The following is a 16,103-nucleotide window of genomic DNA, read 5'->3' as shown; positions in this document are numbered from 1 at the left end:
GGAATTTTAATCCCTTCAAAATGCAGGGAAAGAGTTTGATAATATAAGTCTTCCAGATGGAAAAGTGACTCTAACTGGAGTACCTAAGACCCGGCTTGAATTCCTGAGACGGCATCAATGCATATTGTCTGCCCCTTCATAGGAATCAACGGTGGTCACCTGCTAGTAGAGTCTGCAATAAAATGGCTACCGCTTCTCGCCATAGCAATGGCCAAAGCTCAAAATGGCTAGTGCCCGCCATAAAAAATGTTTGAAAATATAATGTATTAATATAAGGTGTAGGACACAAAGCAACGGAAAAGATGTTTTCTTTAAAAAAGGCGAACTTTTCATTTGAGGTGAACAAAAATGAATGTATGTTATATTCAAGATTTTTAGCGCTATAGCTAAAAACACAGTTCCCACGTAAAATATTAATTGGAGTCTGTGGATAAAAATCTTTTTCAAAAAGGTCAGTTTTACCGCTATATGTTTTCATTAACATGGAACTTTCGCTATTTCTTAATGTTTAACCTAGATTGTATGTTACATTACATTTTTGTCACATACAATTTATTTATAATTCCATCAAACAAATAAAAAATTCATAACAAATAAACTACGCAATAGATACCAGATTTTATTGTACCAAAATAGAGACAAAATAATTTACGTATTTCATAACTGCTCATTACGTCAACATTTGTTGATACAGAATTCATCCGTATTGCTCACGGCTCATATATCACAGTTGGCCATCAGTGGTGTGATAACGAATACTCTGAAGATTAATGGAAACTAGAATTAAACCATCACAGGAAAGTTACATTGAATCACATCCGGGCACAAGGGGACTATTACGTCCTCTACTAATAGTTTTGCGAGCCCTATGATATATTTTTGCAAATAACCTCAATCATAATTTTTGTTCTAATGTGATGACTATCTGGCTTGGGGAATAAGGCAATTTTCATTTAAGTACGGCATCAGCCACTTTACAATATGTCCAAATAAATTATCCCATAAACGTATGGATGTCTGCGAAACCAACAGTTGCGAACACTAAACTGAAATTAGAGGAATATGTTGTAAAATCTTAATGAGTTCCTTTTGATTTGAGTGTAACAAAATTTTGTTTTGGATACGTAGCTTATTTGTTGTGGAATTTTAAAAATGTTTCACGGAATAATGAACAGTTCTGAAATGGTGAATGTAATTGATTGCATAAAAAGACAATTTGAATATGTTAAATAGCTACTGCACCAATGTTCTATTTCTGAGAGAGAAAACCTATGTTTTGTTACCATACTTTGCCTAAAAATCATGGGCACCAATGCTGTGTTACAACTTCCTCTTAGGGAGGAAACTAATGGAGAAACAGACAGGTGAAACCGCAACTAATTAAATATCAACTGAGAAACTAAACTCTTAAGAGTTTGCTAATTACCAGACTTTTAGTGATCGTATAAGTGAATTTTTAATGCATTGCGTTGTGAAAATGCATCCGGGACCGCGCCGTGAGAGGATCGAATAAATAACATGTAAAATCAATATATATATATATAAGAAAAACACATAAAGGATATAAATAAAACATAAGTAATAGGTTTCCAGATTAAATACCAGTTTATTCAAATTCCTCACAATTAAAAATTAATCTTATCCTAATCAGGGAGTCAAACTTCTTATTTTTGTTAGTTTCAATTTACTTATTTTAGACACAGGTGAATTCTTCAATTTGTCATTTTTTTTTTGTTACATTTAAATTCATGATTTGCAAATCTATTACATGACTCTTTTAATTTAACGGGTACCCGTGCTATAATTTCTAAGAGGTTAAGGAAAACATATTATTTGAAATTCATGTTCTAAGGAAGATTACACAAACAACTTAAATTATAACATCCTAATTCATATAAAGACCTTAAGGTTTGTCTCGGTCAATTAAGAAGGGGAAAGGGAAACAATTGAAAGCCTGAGAATTAATTTAAGATTCGACGTTGTTATTTTACATTCCAAGGAAATCGTTGAAACCTTACTTAAAGTTCAAACACAAAAAAATAGAACTTATCTTGTAAGGACGTCTTGAAGTGGAGGACTCATATCCTAATAAGCGTTGACTTCGGCGGCGCTGATTTTTACGGTCACAAATGGAAGTTTCAGAGGACATCGTCCTGTCCTGGCACTATTGGCGAAACACACACGCAGGTAACTGGTTTTCATAACGACGAAGGTATTTTCACTCTGGAAAACAGAAACAGGAGCACTGCTGCCCAGCACGGCTGTCCGCCTGGTCTTGAAAGTGTTAAGTCACTCGCCCGGGTTCACTTTCGCCTTTTAACCAGAACGCGGCAGGGGCGCATGTTTGCAGCTCCCGGCCGGAAACGTCTCTCTAGGCAATTACAGCTCGCCTTCACTCGTTCATCCCAAGAGCAAGCTCGAAGTTACAATCTTAGCCCAAAAGTAAGCAAGTCCACCCGGTAAGTGATTCCAAGAGTAAGAAGAGTAAGTGAGTAAAGTCTCTCGCCTCTTAGTCAAAACGCGGCCGGGGAGCATCTCTCTTCGTAAATTCCATCGTTTCGAAAGCTCAACCCCAGAGCAAGTTTCATCAAGGACGTCAGAGTGACGTCCAAGGTAAGCTCCGCAACCAAGTCTCGCCAAGTCTCGCACGAAAAGAGATTCAAACTCGAATTTTCTTCCTCTCCTTCACCTACGCGGGCTCCCACTATTTCTTCAATTATCGCCCCCTTTATTTGGGCAAAATTTGCGTTTTCAACCCCTGAATGCGGAAATAAGGGTGATCGCGCATGCGCGCCCTTCTTCGCTTAGCCAACAATCGGACCCTCAATCGCCAAAACCTGAATGACTTACATCGAAAATTAAGTGGCAACCTCTGACCCTTCTGTCACGTACTTCCTGTCCTAAGGTCAACTGCACAATGAAATCTCTTCTAGAACATTCTAAAGGACAAAGCGCGCGAAATCATGACTTAGCAAAATTGCCTCCCTTTCCCTGCTTCTTTTCACAATGAATCAAAGCTTGTACAAAAATTGCAAATAAAAGAAAAATAAATAATATTCTTTTAAACTAAATAATATTCCCAGAAGCATCTGTTTTTCCCAAAAATTAAAGCATTAAAATAAATAATTCAGAATCAAATAAAATTAAGATTTCCATAAATCAGAAAATCATTCACCTAGTTTTTATAACGCGATCAGAAATTCTCTACACAACAAATATCAAGTACCGTATTTATGCTTGTATAAGACGCTCCTATGTATACGACAAGCCTTGATCTTGGCACCCGAAAATTGTAAAACATTGTAAGGATCTTAAGTTTTACTAACGTTTATTTTATTTTAAATCTTTACTATCACTTCTTATTTTCTACTTCCGGCCAGAATTATAAGCGTGAAGGAGTTTATGCAAAGTTGTCTGGCGAACGCCAAGTATTTAAGTGTGGCCTTTTTGCCAAGCAGAAGAGAGGAAGCCGTGAGTTCGAAGCAGGCCGCTTACCTTAGAAGTTACGCAGTTGCTACTTTGCCTTCCAGGCCAGAGGTTTTAATCCTCTTGATAAATTAAACGTATTGTAGTGTTCACAGTCTCTGTGCTACATACGCTTTCTGTTATTATAAGGCCAATCTTATTCTAAAGTTAAATTAGAGTTTAGTTTTATTTTGATATCTTTTAAGTTAGACCCCGAGTGGAGGGTCATTGTATTCCGAAGTACGGAAGTCATTGTATATAAAGAAAAAAATAAAGGGTTTTGTATACCCTTCGTCTGTATCCTGTCCAGCAGGAAGTCCCACCTATACCTACGAAAATTTCAAGACTGCCCTACTAAAAGCCTTCCCTGTTGTAAGGGATCGTGCGAAATTAGAAACAGAACTTTTCAGTATATATCAACAAAGAATGGAAAACCTCTCCAGGTTTATTTTAAGAAAAATTCACGTTTTCAAGCTCTTGTATGGAAACCGTCCGGATCCTGAAATAATTCAAGTGATTTTGCCGAGGTTACTACCCCAAGTGCAAGACTTTATTGAATTGAGAAATCCGACTACACTGGAAAAATTATTTGAGCTAGCAATCCAGTTTGAAAGTAGAAGAACGGCGGACGTCGAAAGAAGACGCCAATATCAACAGCGAAACCAATTTGGTACGCCAAGACTACAGCAAACTCAAGCACATGGCTACGGAGAAAAAGCGAATCAGTGGGCAAGGAAACCCGAGTATTCAAAAACAGCCGGCGAACGTCGACAGTTCAATAGCAACCCAGGAAAAAAGTCTCAAGGCCAGTGGAGAAAGAAGGAAAGCACCGAAAGGAAAAATAATTTAAACTAAAACGGATTTCTGCTGACGAGAGGGTGCGGAAATCCGAAGGCCACGAAAACCCCTCTTCCTACAAGTTAAATACAGTAATGGTGAAAAATTTAACTCTTCCGAAGATTGAAGTCTTGGTAAATAATATCCCGGCCACCGCACTCCTGGATACCGGCGCGCAGTGTTCCTGTGTGGCAGAAGTCTTTTTTAGAAAGTATTTTCGCAAATACCGCATATATAATGCGGATAATACAACAGTATTAGCGGCGCAAGGAGAACAATGTAAGTGCGTAGGTAAAGTACCTTTGTACATCCGTATCAAGGACGAACAAGTAAAGGTGATGTTTTTTATAGTAAAGAATTTGCAAGCACACTTAATACTAGGAATAGACTTTCTTTCAGACGCACAAGCTACACTGGATTTTAATGAAGCGTCTCTTAAGCTGACGATGAAGCCAGTGCGTGTAGAAAAGGTTGAACCGCCAAGGGTAAATCTCGACCACCTGCCTAATGACGAGCAAGATAGAATCCGACAAGTGGTAAGTGAATTTGCTTCCTTATTTAGTGATATTCCAGGATTTACCCAGGTTACTAACCATAGTATTGACACCGGAGATGCATTGCCGGTTCGTCAAAAACCATACCGGTATGATAAGAATAAGGAAAAAATTATAGAATGGCATATTACCGATATGCTACGTAAAAAGATCGTAACGCCTATCTCAAGTAGTTATGCTAGTCCGGTGGTTTTATGTAAGAAAAATAATGATTATCCTTTGGAGCATCCAAAAAGGTGGAGATTCGCTATTGATTACCGTAAATTAAATTCCATAACGAAATATCCGGTATATCCGTTACCGATTATAGAAGAAATTTTAAGGAACATAAAATCAACCAAATTTATGACAACTTTAGACTTAACGAATGGTTATTTTCAAATAGGGATCAGGCCTGAGGACGTGCCTAAGACTGCTTTTATAACCAAGTCTGGCACTTATGCATTTTTGCGAATGCCGTTTGGCCTTTCAGGCGCCCCAGCAACATTTCAGCGATGCATGGACATTGTGTTAAGACCTGTTCTCGGAAAGTCCACATTTATCTATTTAGACGATATCATTATTACTAGTGATAATCTAGACCAACATGTACAGGATTTAAGACAGGTGTTTTCTTTATTAAATGAGGCCGGTCTAAAAGTTAATGTCGAAAAATGCAAATTTGCAGCCCCTGAATTAAAATATTTAGGTTACAAAATATCGCAAAAAGGGATCGAGACAGAAGAATCAAAAATAATCGCGGTACAAAAGTATCCCACTCCAAACACGGCAAAGAAGCTCTCTTCTTTTCTAGGACTTTGTTCATATTATAGGTCCTTTATAAAAGATTTTGCGGCTATCGCTGAGCCATTGTTAAAATTAAAAAGGAAAAAGGCAAGATTCTCGTGGACGGCCGAAGCCAATAGTGCTTTCGAAAAATTAAAACAAGCATTAACGCAAGCCCCTGTGTTGAAATTTCCTGAAAAGGATGAAAATTTAGAAATTTCAGCGGATGCTTCGGATTATGCGGTAGGAGCGGTACTTTCGCAAAATCAGCAGCCAGTAGCATTTTTTAGCCGAACTTTAAATCAAACACAAAGAAACTATTCCGCGACCGAGAGAGAGGCACTTGCAGTTCTGTTAGCAGTGCAAAAGTTCCGAGTCTATTTTGGAAAGGCGCCGATAACAGTATATTCTGATCATGCGGCGGTAACTAGATTGTACTCTGGAAAAAATTTATCCCCAAGGTTAATAAGATGGGCACTCAAGCTGCAAGAATATAATCTGGTAATCAAGCATACCCCCGGAAAGGAAAATATCGTAGCAGATGCCCTGTCACGAATTAAATTAGACGAACAGGGTAATACCGTAAAAGTTGCAATGCTGACAGCGTGTACAATAAATTCCCGAGAAACTGTAATAACCGAACTGGGTAAGGATCCTGAGTTTGGAAGTATTTATGAGTATTTGAAGGATCCTGAAAATTTTAGCCACCAAGATATTGTGGCGATAAGAAATAGGGCGGCCCATTACGAACTAATAGATGGTCTATTATTTTATACAAAAACTACGAATTCCAACAACGAATTTCGACCTGTTATCCCAGCTAGTCTTAGATTAAATATCCTGCAAGAGCTCCATGACAGCCCTTTAGCTTCTCATGCTGGTATTCGAAAAACTACTCAACGCGTACGCGAGGCAGTCTACTTTCCTGAACTGCAAAAGTTAACAAGGGCGTATGTCCAGTCCTGCCCAACATGTCAAGCCGTTAATTATATTAATTTCCGCCCGGCCGGGTTTCTAAATAGTATTAAATCCGAATTTCCAAATGAAATAATCGGTATCGATTTATTGGGCCCTTTCCCAAAAAGTCAGTTAAACAAAAGTCGCTATCTCCTTGTTATAGTTGATCATTTTAGTAAATGGACCGAAATTGTTCCCTTAAAACGAGCCTCCGCGAAATTAGTTACCGATTCTATTTTAAATAAATATATTTTAAAATACGGGGCGCCCCTAAAAGTTATATCGGATAATGGTCCTCAATTTGTAAGTAATATATTTGAAGACATGTGCCAAAAACTGGGCATACGTCATTTAAAAATGGTCCCGTATCGGCCGCAATCAAATATAGCGGAACGGGTCAACAGAAATATAGTGAAAATTATCCGTAGTTATGTTAAAAATTTTCATAAAAGCTGGGATAACTATGTCAATGAATTTGCTTTCGCCCTTAGGACCGCAAAACATGATACAACGGGCAAAACTCCTGCTGAGTTATTTCTAGGCAGAAAGATTATAACACCGTTAGATAAATTATTTTATGTGCAACAAAGAGCCCCAGAATTTAAAATGGGTGATATAGAAAAACTAATTAAGGAAGCAAAGAAGAATACGGAAGTAGCACAAAGAAAACAGAAGCTCTATTATGATTTGAAACGACGGGGAGTAACTTATAAAGTAGGGGATGAAGTACTAAAAATTAAGCATTCACTTTCTTCAGCACCAGAAGATAAAACTGCCAAATTTTTCCCACGCTTTGAAGGACCATATGTTATAGAAAAAATAACTCACGCTGTTGTAGTATTAAAGGCAAGAAATGGCGAAACCTGTTCCGCAAACATTGACCAGATAAAACCATTCTATGACCGTAATAAAATGCAAATCTTTTCAGATCTTTTGCAGGATCCGGTACGGCAGACACCGCAGGTACAAGTTCCAGAGGTGGGAAAACGACAAGTACAAGGGCAAGCCAATGAGAGACAGAAGCAAGTGAAAAGAAAATTGCCCCGCGGAAAAATTGAAGGTACAAAGAAAAAGAAGTCGTTCCACCGTCCAAAAAACAGAGTTCACGAACACCCCCAGAATGAAGAAGGGAGAAGGACGACGTATGTGGAAAAGACCGGGAGAAAGGACGGCAACTATAACCCGGCTGTGAAACGGAAGATTGACTCATCCGACAGAACTCTCCGCAGCAAAAGTCGCCGAACTGCGGAAGGGCCATCAGCGGCGGAGGAAAAAGTACAAGAAAAATTTGAACGGCCAACAACGAGGTCCAAGCAGGATCACGACAGAAGTTTCCCGGTTCCACCAAGACCAGCTGCCTTCAAGCGGCCAAGACCACAAGCAGAGGACAGAAGGAAGATGTTCAAGGGTGGCCGTAGTGGTGAAAAACGGAAGCTTCCAGAGGAAAGCACTGAAGGGCGAGCCCGTACAAGAAGGAGGATCAACCAAGCAACGGTCTGCAGCACCTTTAAAGACTGGGCCCAGAAAAGGATGTCTGAATATTACAAAGATAAGTAAAATTTTGTGTTACTTTACAAACTTAAGTTAATCTTTCATTCTTACTGCAAGTGGCAGATTTGAAGAAGTTTTACCTCATGCGAGGTCTACCTTTATCGCCAAAAGGGCGAGAAATGAGTTGTGACCGATTTTCTTATTATGTTTTTCAATTACTCGCGCGTAAAACTAAAGTTGATGTATAATAGCGTTGTATAAAGACTTAAATTGTATAAATTTTATTTAAAACATTCTAACAAGAAAGAAGTTTTAGTCTGAAAGACTTTTTGAAATGTAGTATTATTTCAATGTAGAAAGAATTGGCACTTGCTTTGAAAAGAATAGAAGTTAACAATGTACTACTAATGTATGTTTTCAAATGTGTAAAATTAACGGCATCTTCATATGTTCTTGTATACATGTGAACTGTTATTTTGAATGTTTAGAAATACCGTGATATGGTAAAAGTGAAAGTAATGTTAAAAAATTTTGTTATTCGTGTGACTGTAAAGATTAAATCATGCTGAATATGTGTTAAAGGTTGAATGATGTAGTTAGGCTCTCTGACGCTACACTTTAGAGTTAGCCTCTTTCAGAATAGTACCTCAGGGTCTAGAGTTGAAATTAGGGTGTGTTAAGAGGTCTCGTATGTTGAATTTTAACACGTTAGTGTTTTGATTGTAGGAGGAAGTGTTGAACACATAGACAGAAACACATTCGTGTTTGGTGTTTTTACAACACATGTCAGAGAGCACGGGGAGAGATAATTAAAATAGTCATGAATGAAATAAGAATGTTAAGAAAAGTATATTCTATATGTTATTTACAATGTCATTCTGTAACATTTCATTAAACTAGTTTTCCTTCCAGATCTCTGGAAGGAACCAGAATTGAATAAAGCTCCTGTTTTGATGCAGTACAGATGAAAAAGAAAAAAGATTGTTGTATATTCCGGGAGCTGCTATTGTAACAAATTTCTTTCTTTTAAAATTTTCTAGTTTCTAGCTAAGTTATGTTTGTAAAAGTTTGGCCTCGCGTTAGTTTCTAGAGCTAAAAGTTTTCAACAAGGTCGTTTTAGACCTCAGTTTCAAACTAATTAACTCTGGCGGGAAGTATGTAAGGATCTTAAGTTTTACTAACGTTTATTTTATTTTAAATCTTTACTATCACTTCTTATTTTCTACTTCCGGCCAGAATTATAAGCGTGAAGGAGTTTATGCAAAGTTGTCTGGCGAACGCCAAGTATTTAAGTGTGGCCTTTTTGCCAAGCAGAAGAGAGGAAGCCGTGAGTTCGAAGCAGGCCGCTTACCTTAGAAGTTACGCAGTTGCTACTTTGCCTTCCAGGCCAGAGGTTTTAATCCTCTTGATAAATTAAACGTATTGTAGTGTTCACAGTCTCTGTGCTACATACGCTTTCTGTTATTATAAGGCCAATCTTATTCTAAAGTTAAATTAGAGTTTAGTTTTATTTTGATATCTTTTAAGTTAGACCCCGAGTGGAGGGTCATTGTATTCCGAAGTACGGAAGTCATTGTATATAAAGAAAAAAATAAAGGGTTTTGTATACCCTTCGTCTGTATCCTGTCCACTTACTACAATTAGTGAACATAGCTTTAGTAAGCTCTCTGTTCTAGTCAGGTCATTGTATGTTTCCGAAGAAAGTAGAAGAAACTTTGAACCTGATAACATAAAGGATTATTTGGTTGACGGACTGGTTTTATTAGCCTGCTGCATTAGAATTTAATAGGGAAAAACATTGCATAAAGTTATTGAAATCAACTCATCATCATTGTAAAAATTACCATCCATTATCTGGACTTCATCTGTGTACCTCCTAAAAGAAACAATAACCTAAGGTGCATTAAAGCCCAAATGCATTATATCATTCCATCTTTATTGTAGACAGTCTTTTAGCAGGATGATTCTTTTGTGGTTCTCTATTGAAGTTAGAGATGACTTAGTACACAGTCAAGAAAAAGCCTTTTTTATAGGATCTCGAAACGATATCATTTAAAAAATTTTAATCGGCACCAGTTTTTTTTATGTAACAAAATTTTCACACCTCCTTGTTCATTCTGTTGGGCACCGTTATACGAGACACACCCAGGTTTTAGATGCGAAAGTTTTAAAAAAGGGCGATTCATACATAGGGAAATACAAGAATTAAAATGGACAGATAAAGAAACCGACATATTAAGGATTCAGCAGATAGTTGTTATGTAGTTGCTCAAAAGGGTGTGATCATGGATTAGGCAGCTAATGACTGCGTAAGATTTGCAGCGGTGGTGCATGAACTGGCTAACTTAGAAAAGATATTAGGCATTTTACGCACATTTCAGAAGCTATTGATCAACTGGCCACTAGATATACGTCAGATTCCATGCTATTTTAGTAACGTGCCCTTAGAGGGAGAAATACTTTCGCATCGAATCTATTAATCGGGATGGCAGGTAACAGGTGACAGGTGTGTTGAAATGATCCGCCCCTACCGATCTAATGTAGGACGTAAGTAATTAACTTAATAATATAGGACCATAAGGGGGCCACCAGTGGCCGAGCCATTAACATTGGTAGCTCTGCCCGGGTCTCGAATCCCGACGAGCGCGCTGACTCCATGGGCGTTTTCTTGGCTTTCTCCCATGTATAACGTGTATAAGAGTCTTAGGAAGTCCTTCAGAAAGGCGTCCCTCTCTTTAGGCAGATAGCCCGTGAGTGCTTTCCCATAATTAAGTAAACAAATAGAAATGGACCACAAGGACTATTTTAAACTTGCTTATGTAGGGCGCAAGTAGGTTCTGAAGGGAGCTGATATTTTATCGTATTAGAACAAATTCCCTGTAAAAGACTGAAGAACATGGAAGTTTTAGAAAGTTATCTTGGAGAAAGAATCCATATGTGGTGAATTCCAAAGGATTAAGCAGGATGTGTTAAAATACCAGCCTAAACTACTAAAATACCAGCCTAACTACTACTATACAAGTCTAGGACTACTAAAATAGCATCTTAAACAGCATGGAGAATATTTATTGGTAGGCATGAGATCTCTTTCTATGTGGATTATCTTGCACTGCAAGGTGAGCATTGTGGATGTCAAACATAACTGAACTTGCAAACATAGTTTTATAACTAAATAACAGTGAGAAAAGTCAAGATTTTCTTCAGCCTGTATACTAGTGGTATACAGGCTGAATCCTGTATACCGCTAGTATACAGGCTAGCGGTATACAATAACTCATGATCTTTTTATATTTCGCATCGAATCCCGATTAATAGATTCGATGCGAAAGTATTTCTCCCTCTAAGGGCACGTTACTAAAATAGCATGGAATCTGACGTATATCTAGTGGCCAGTTGATCAATAGCTTCTGAAATGTGCGTAAAATGCCTAATATCTTTTCTAAGTTAGCCAGTTCATGCACCACCGCTGCAAATCTTACGCAGTCATTAGCTGCCTAATCCATGATCACACCCTTTTGAGCAACTACATAACAACTATCTGCTGAATCCTTAATATGTCGGTTTCTTTATCTGTCCATTTTAATTCTTGTATTTCCCTATGTATGAATCGCCCTTTTTTAAAACTTTCGCATCTAAAACCTGGGTGTGTCTCGTATAACGGTGCCCAACAGAATGAACAAGGAGGTGTGAAAATTTTGTTACATAAAAAAAAAAACTGGTGCCGATTAAAATTTTTTAAATGATATCGTTTCGAGATCCTATAAAAAAGCCTGTATACAAACATAGTTTTATAACTAAATAACAGTGAGAAAAGTCAAGATTTTCTTCAGCCTGTATACCATTTAACTCGCACAGGATGATCACCCGCGGCTCTAACATTTGCATCCTCTACAAATGATATGAATGCATTTCTTTCACATTTAAATTCCTCCAGCTGGTTGACTCACATTCTCTGCAAATCTAGCAACTCTCGCATTTGTGACAGGCTTAGTCTCAATTGTACGCGCTAGAGTTTCTTCTACTGCAGGATGTTTGCGATACCTTTCCCAGTTTACATCATGCCTGCAAGCATGGTGACGATCCACTGTCGCAAAGCTGCCCGTTAATACTCTAGAATGTTTTATGATTTGTCAGCTGTCTATTCTGGAATCCTTCTTTGTACATGTTTTTAGCAGTTGAACAATTTCCGTCAGCAGTCCTACAGATATAATGAATCTTGGCTAGCTCCACCTCGTATAGCAATGCATACTATTCGAAATTTACACTAGAAACGGCGATTACTCTAGCGGCACATGATTCCAATTACAAAAGTAATTAAGTAAAGACAATATTCATGTTACGGCATGTTTAAATTGAAAAATGCAATTTTGAAGAAATTTCGAAATCTGTCTTTAATTAACGATCCTAAGTTATATTTACTAAACGCGTAAGTTTATACAAAAAGCCTTTAACTCCAATACGATCAAAAATCGATCAATCATTTTTTTGTTTATTTTTTGATATCATGTTTAGGAATCAGACACAGATTGAAGAGCTAAGTGTCTATATTTGTATGTAACTAAAATGGAAATATTGATTTAAAGAAAAAAAGAGTTCTTGAAGTTAATGGATTAAGTCACGGGCAGTACAGTGTAAAATTTAATAAAAAGTGTTGACTGACATAAATATTTTCATAAAAGAGATCTTATTCATGGAATTGTATAGAATTCGTGCTTAGGAAACACTAGTAGGCATCAGTATAGGCATGCAACCAACTCGTAATATTATTTGTAAAAATTTATAAAAACTACTTCTAATTTAATGAATTTTTTTGTGTAATTATCAGATTATGATTCTAAAATAAAAGGATTGCACAATATTAATAGTATTCTGTTTTCAGTATTTAAAAACATTACATTTACTTGAGTTAAATTTCTTTCTTCGAACCTATCATATGTAATTATGAATTGAATAAAGTTACGGACCTGTAAATCATAAGAGAATATCATTAAATGACTTGATGGTATTAGAGGATGAAAACACAACCTTCAGTTATCTCAATTTACTTTTAAACCTATCTCTCAAGACAAGCTCGAAACGACGGCAAAAATCTAAAATTTTATATTACATTTCTTCGTCTTTCTTCTTTATCTTCACAAAATTTGAATTGAGTATGTATCCTGTTGCTAAAATAACTCATGATCTTTTTATACTATGTATGCACCTAAATTGTATAGAGATGAAAAATGATAAAATTGTTCTTGCAAATCTAGTTTTTATGTATTATGTGCTATATCTTCGTATATACGAATATCGTATAATCATACCCTGTGGAGTTTTATGCATCCAAGTTCTAAAACTGTGCATACGAGGGTGGTTTCGGAATTCGTATAACCATTCCAAGAAATCTGTGTAACTCCTTGGGAAATTGCTGGAAAACTCTTGAAAACTAGCTCCTTCAGAAAGTGAATTACGGAAATTTTATTACGGAAATTCAGAAAGTTAACTCACGCAACTGCTAAAATAAAATAGCTGTACAAATACCAATGCATTATGAGTCCATAACTGAGAATTAAACTTAAACAAATAATAAACAATAAACGCTTCTTACCCGTTATGCCGAGGAATAACGCAAAACATAAAATCCTCATTTTCAACAAAACCAATGTCGCACTTATATTCAGAGTGAACTCGAAATCGATGTTTTAAAATGGACTAACTCTTCATTAGACTTAAAGGAAGTTGTTTTATCGCTTTAATGGCTTCCGGGAAAAGCGGAAAACACTCATTACGTAAATGAGATTATTTTATTGAAGTTCATATACATTATGTTACTTTAAATGAATGTATCAAGACTATTAAAGAAATTTGATTCAAAAAAATGCATTAAAACTCCCGTTATCCAAAATAATTATGATAACAGTCCATTTGAATATTAGAAATATTTGGATAATTGGGTTATTAGGCTATTCAAATCCTGGAGATGTTACCTATAAGCAAATAAGAATACCTTAATTGATTTGTTTATGTATTTATTTCATTGTGTTTAAAGAAAAACTACAGTCAAAAAAGCATTACTTCGCATTTTATACTGAAGAAAGACAATGAGATTTAAATTTCACACAAAATGTATGTCTTGTATACTCCAAGACTAATAAAAAATAAGAATATTGTAACATAACCATTTCTTGATTGAATAAGGATTGACAAGATGTGGAAACATTTCTTTAAGTTTTGTAAAGCACTTGTCAATAACCAATAAATGACTCAACTATATACGTAAAGATCTTTCACACATTACATAATGGTTTTTACCTAAATGCTTAACTATGTATTTATCGAACATTGTAGACTAAGTTACATGTCTTTTAAATTAAGATAACTTAATGACTTCTTGAAATGAATAATTTTTTAATGGAAACGAGTTTTTAATTCTCGATCACAAAATTCCACAGCTTTAAAATATGTTGATAGGAATAAATTAGCTATTTACAATAGGGGTAATCCCAAAACTCGTAAGTGTTTTCTTTGAAGGTTAAGTTACGTTCTTTGGATATAACAAAGCACACGATGGCTATCTCCGGAAGTGTAGGGATGGCTTTGTGGAAAAACATTTATTAATGTTATTTAAGTTTATTTATTAATATTATTTATTTTTTGTATTAAAAGTGCGTTTTATAAGCCAGAATATACAGGATGAACTGTTTTAAGCTGGCAGTCATCGAGCTTCAATTCTCTGATGTAATCAGCTGTCATTAATACAGTTCGGTTTAAACCTAAATTAAAATTCCAGGTTTAAACGGATAACAATAAAAATGCTTTTAAAGAAGGACTGCTATAACCATAATTTAATCCAGTTTGTTTTATTCCATTACAGGAGGCAACAACCACTCCGTATATTCTACACAGTGTTTCCGAAATATTATTTTTTTTTCCTAAATCCTATTACTGATGAGAATAGAAGTCATTTAATTAAACGTAATGTTGCTCTAATATAAATGTCGTCGTAAATTTTATTAATTGCGTAGAGGTTTGATTAATTACAGATGACAGCAGGAAACAGTTTCGGGAGGAAAGCTATTAAGTAATTAAATATTGAATTAAATGAATATCGCCGAATTCCTCTCTTCATTTATAGGACACATATTCAGCTCTCGCGTTTTCGCTTATCATTTTCTCTTGCTGGTTTCACAGAGTTGTTAATTTGCCTTATCTTTTTCGAATTTTATTTCCAATTCTGAATGGAATGGATGTACACTAGTGTACAAAACTTAAGAAATAAATTCATTTTTCAACATGCAACCATGAAATTATTGAAGATTGCTTTTGCGATTATTTCAATGACACACCAACTCAGCGGAAAAGTGATGCATATACAAATATCAGCAAAATGGCATCAAAGTGTACGCTAGAGCACGCAAACAGGAGTAAGTTCTAGCAGTGCAAGAAAAAATGAAGACTGGAAGGCGCATTTCCAGGCATTCTTTCTGCAATTGAAAGTGAGACTGTACGTGCAGTACACTCACTTTCAATTGAGAGTGTACAAAACATTTTGCTACAACAAAACATCAGATCGTTACTATAATGAAGTTATCCTCCCCCACGTCCATCTTTTCTGAGCTGCCATTTGACCGGACTTTGTTTTTTATGGATGACAATGCACGGCTATACAGGACTCATTCTGTTGAGAAGCTTCTGGAAAGTGATGATATCCAGTTCATGGATTGGCCAACGTGATTCTCTGATTTAAATCCCGTTGACCGCGTGTGGAATAGTTTAAGGAGATGCATAACGGCACGATCTTGTCCGCCGGAGAACATCAAGCAACTGAAGCAAATGCTTTTTGAAGAATAGGAACTATTACCCCCAGAACTGTTAGATAATATGATGTTGAGTATCGGCAGACGGTGCAACACAACCACTGCGGTTGGAGGATGTCATATCCCTTACCAAGGCTCTTTGATCTGTTGTTTTCTGTCTTAAACAGACGGTGTTTTGTACTAAAGCCATTCTGTCGATAAAGCCTATTTTTTATTCCTTTCGTCGTGTATTATG

The 16,103-nt window shown here is 36.4% G+C and overlaps 1 protein-coding gene across 1 annotated transcript in view; it reads right to left on the bottom strand.

The window, feature by feature from the left end:
- LOC118188766 (uncharacterized) overlaps positions 1-13,796 on the bottom strand; it is a 34,810-nt gene extending 21,014 nt beyond the window's left edge. Inside the window, exon 1 of the mRNA XM_085814111.1 lies at positions 13,660-13,796. Within this exon, the coding sequence (XP_085670237.1) occupies positions 13,660-13,699 (40 nt within the window). The 5' untranslated portion in view covers positions 13,700-13,796. The remainder of the gene's footprint in view (positions 1-13,659) is intronic.
- Between the last annotated feature and the right edge of the window lie 2,307 nt (positions 13,797-16,103).

This window comes from Stegodyphus dumicola, chromosome 3 (genome assembly GCF_044657685.1).
Source record: "Stegodyphus dumicola isolate Sdum_Otavi_A_Nest chromosome 3, ASM4465768v1".
NCBI lineage: Eukaryota > Metazoa > Arthropoda > Arachnida > Araneae > Eresidae > Stegodyphus > Stegodyphus dumicola.
This window is presented reverse-complemented; position numbering and strand designations above follow the sequence as displayed.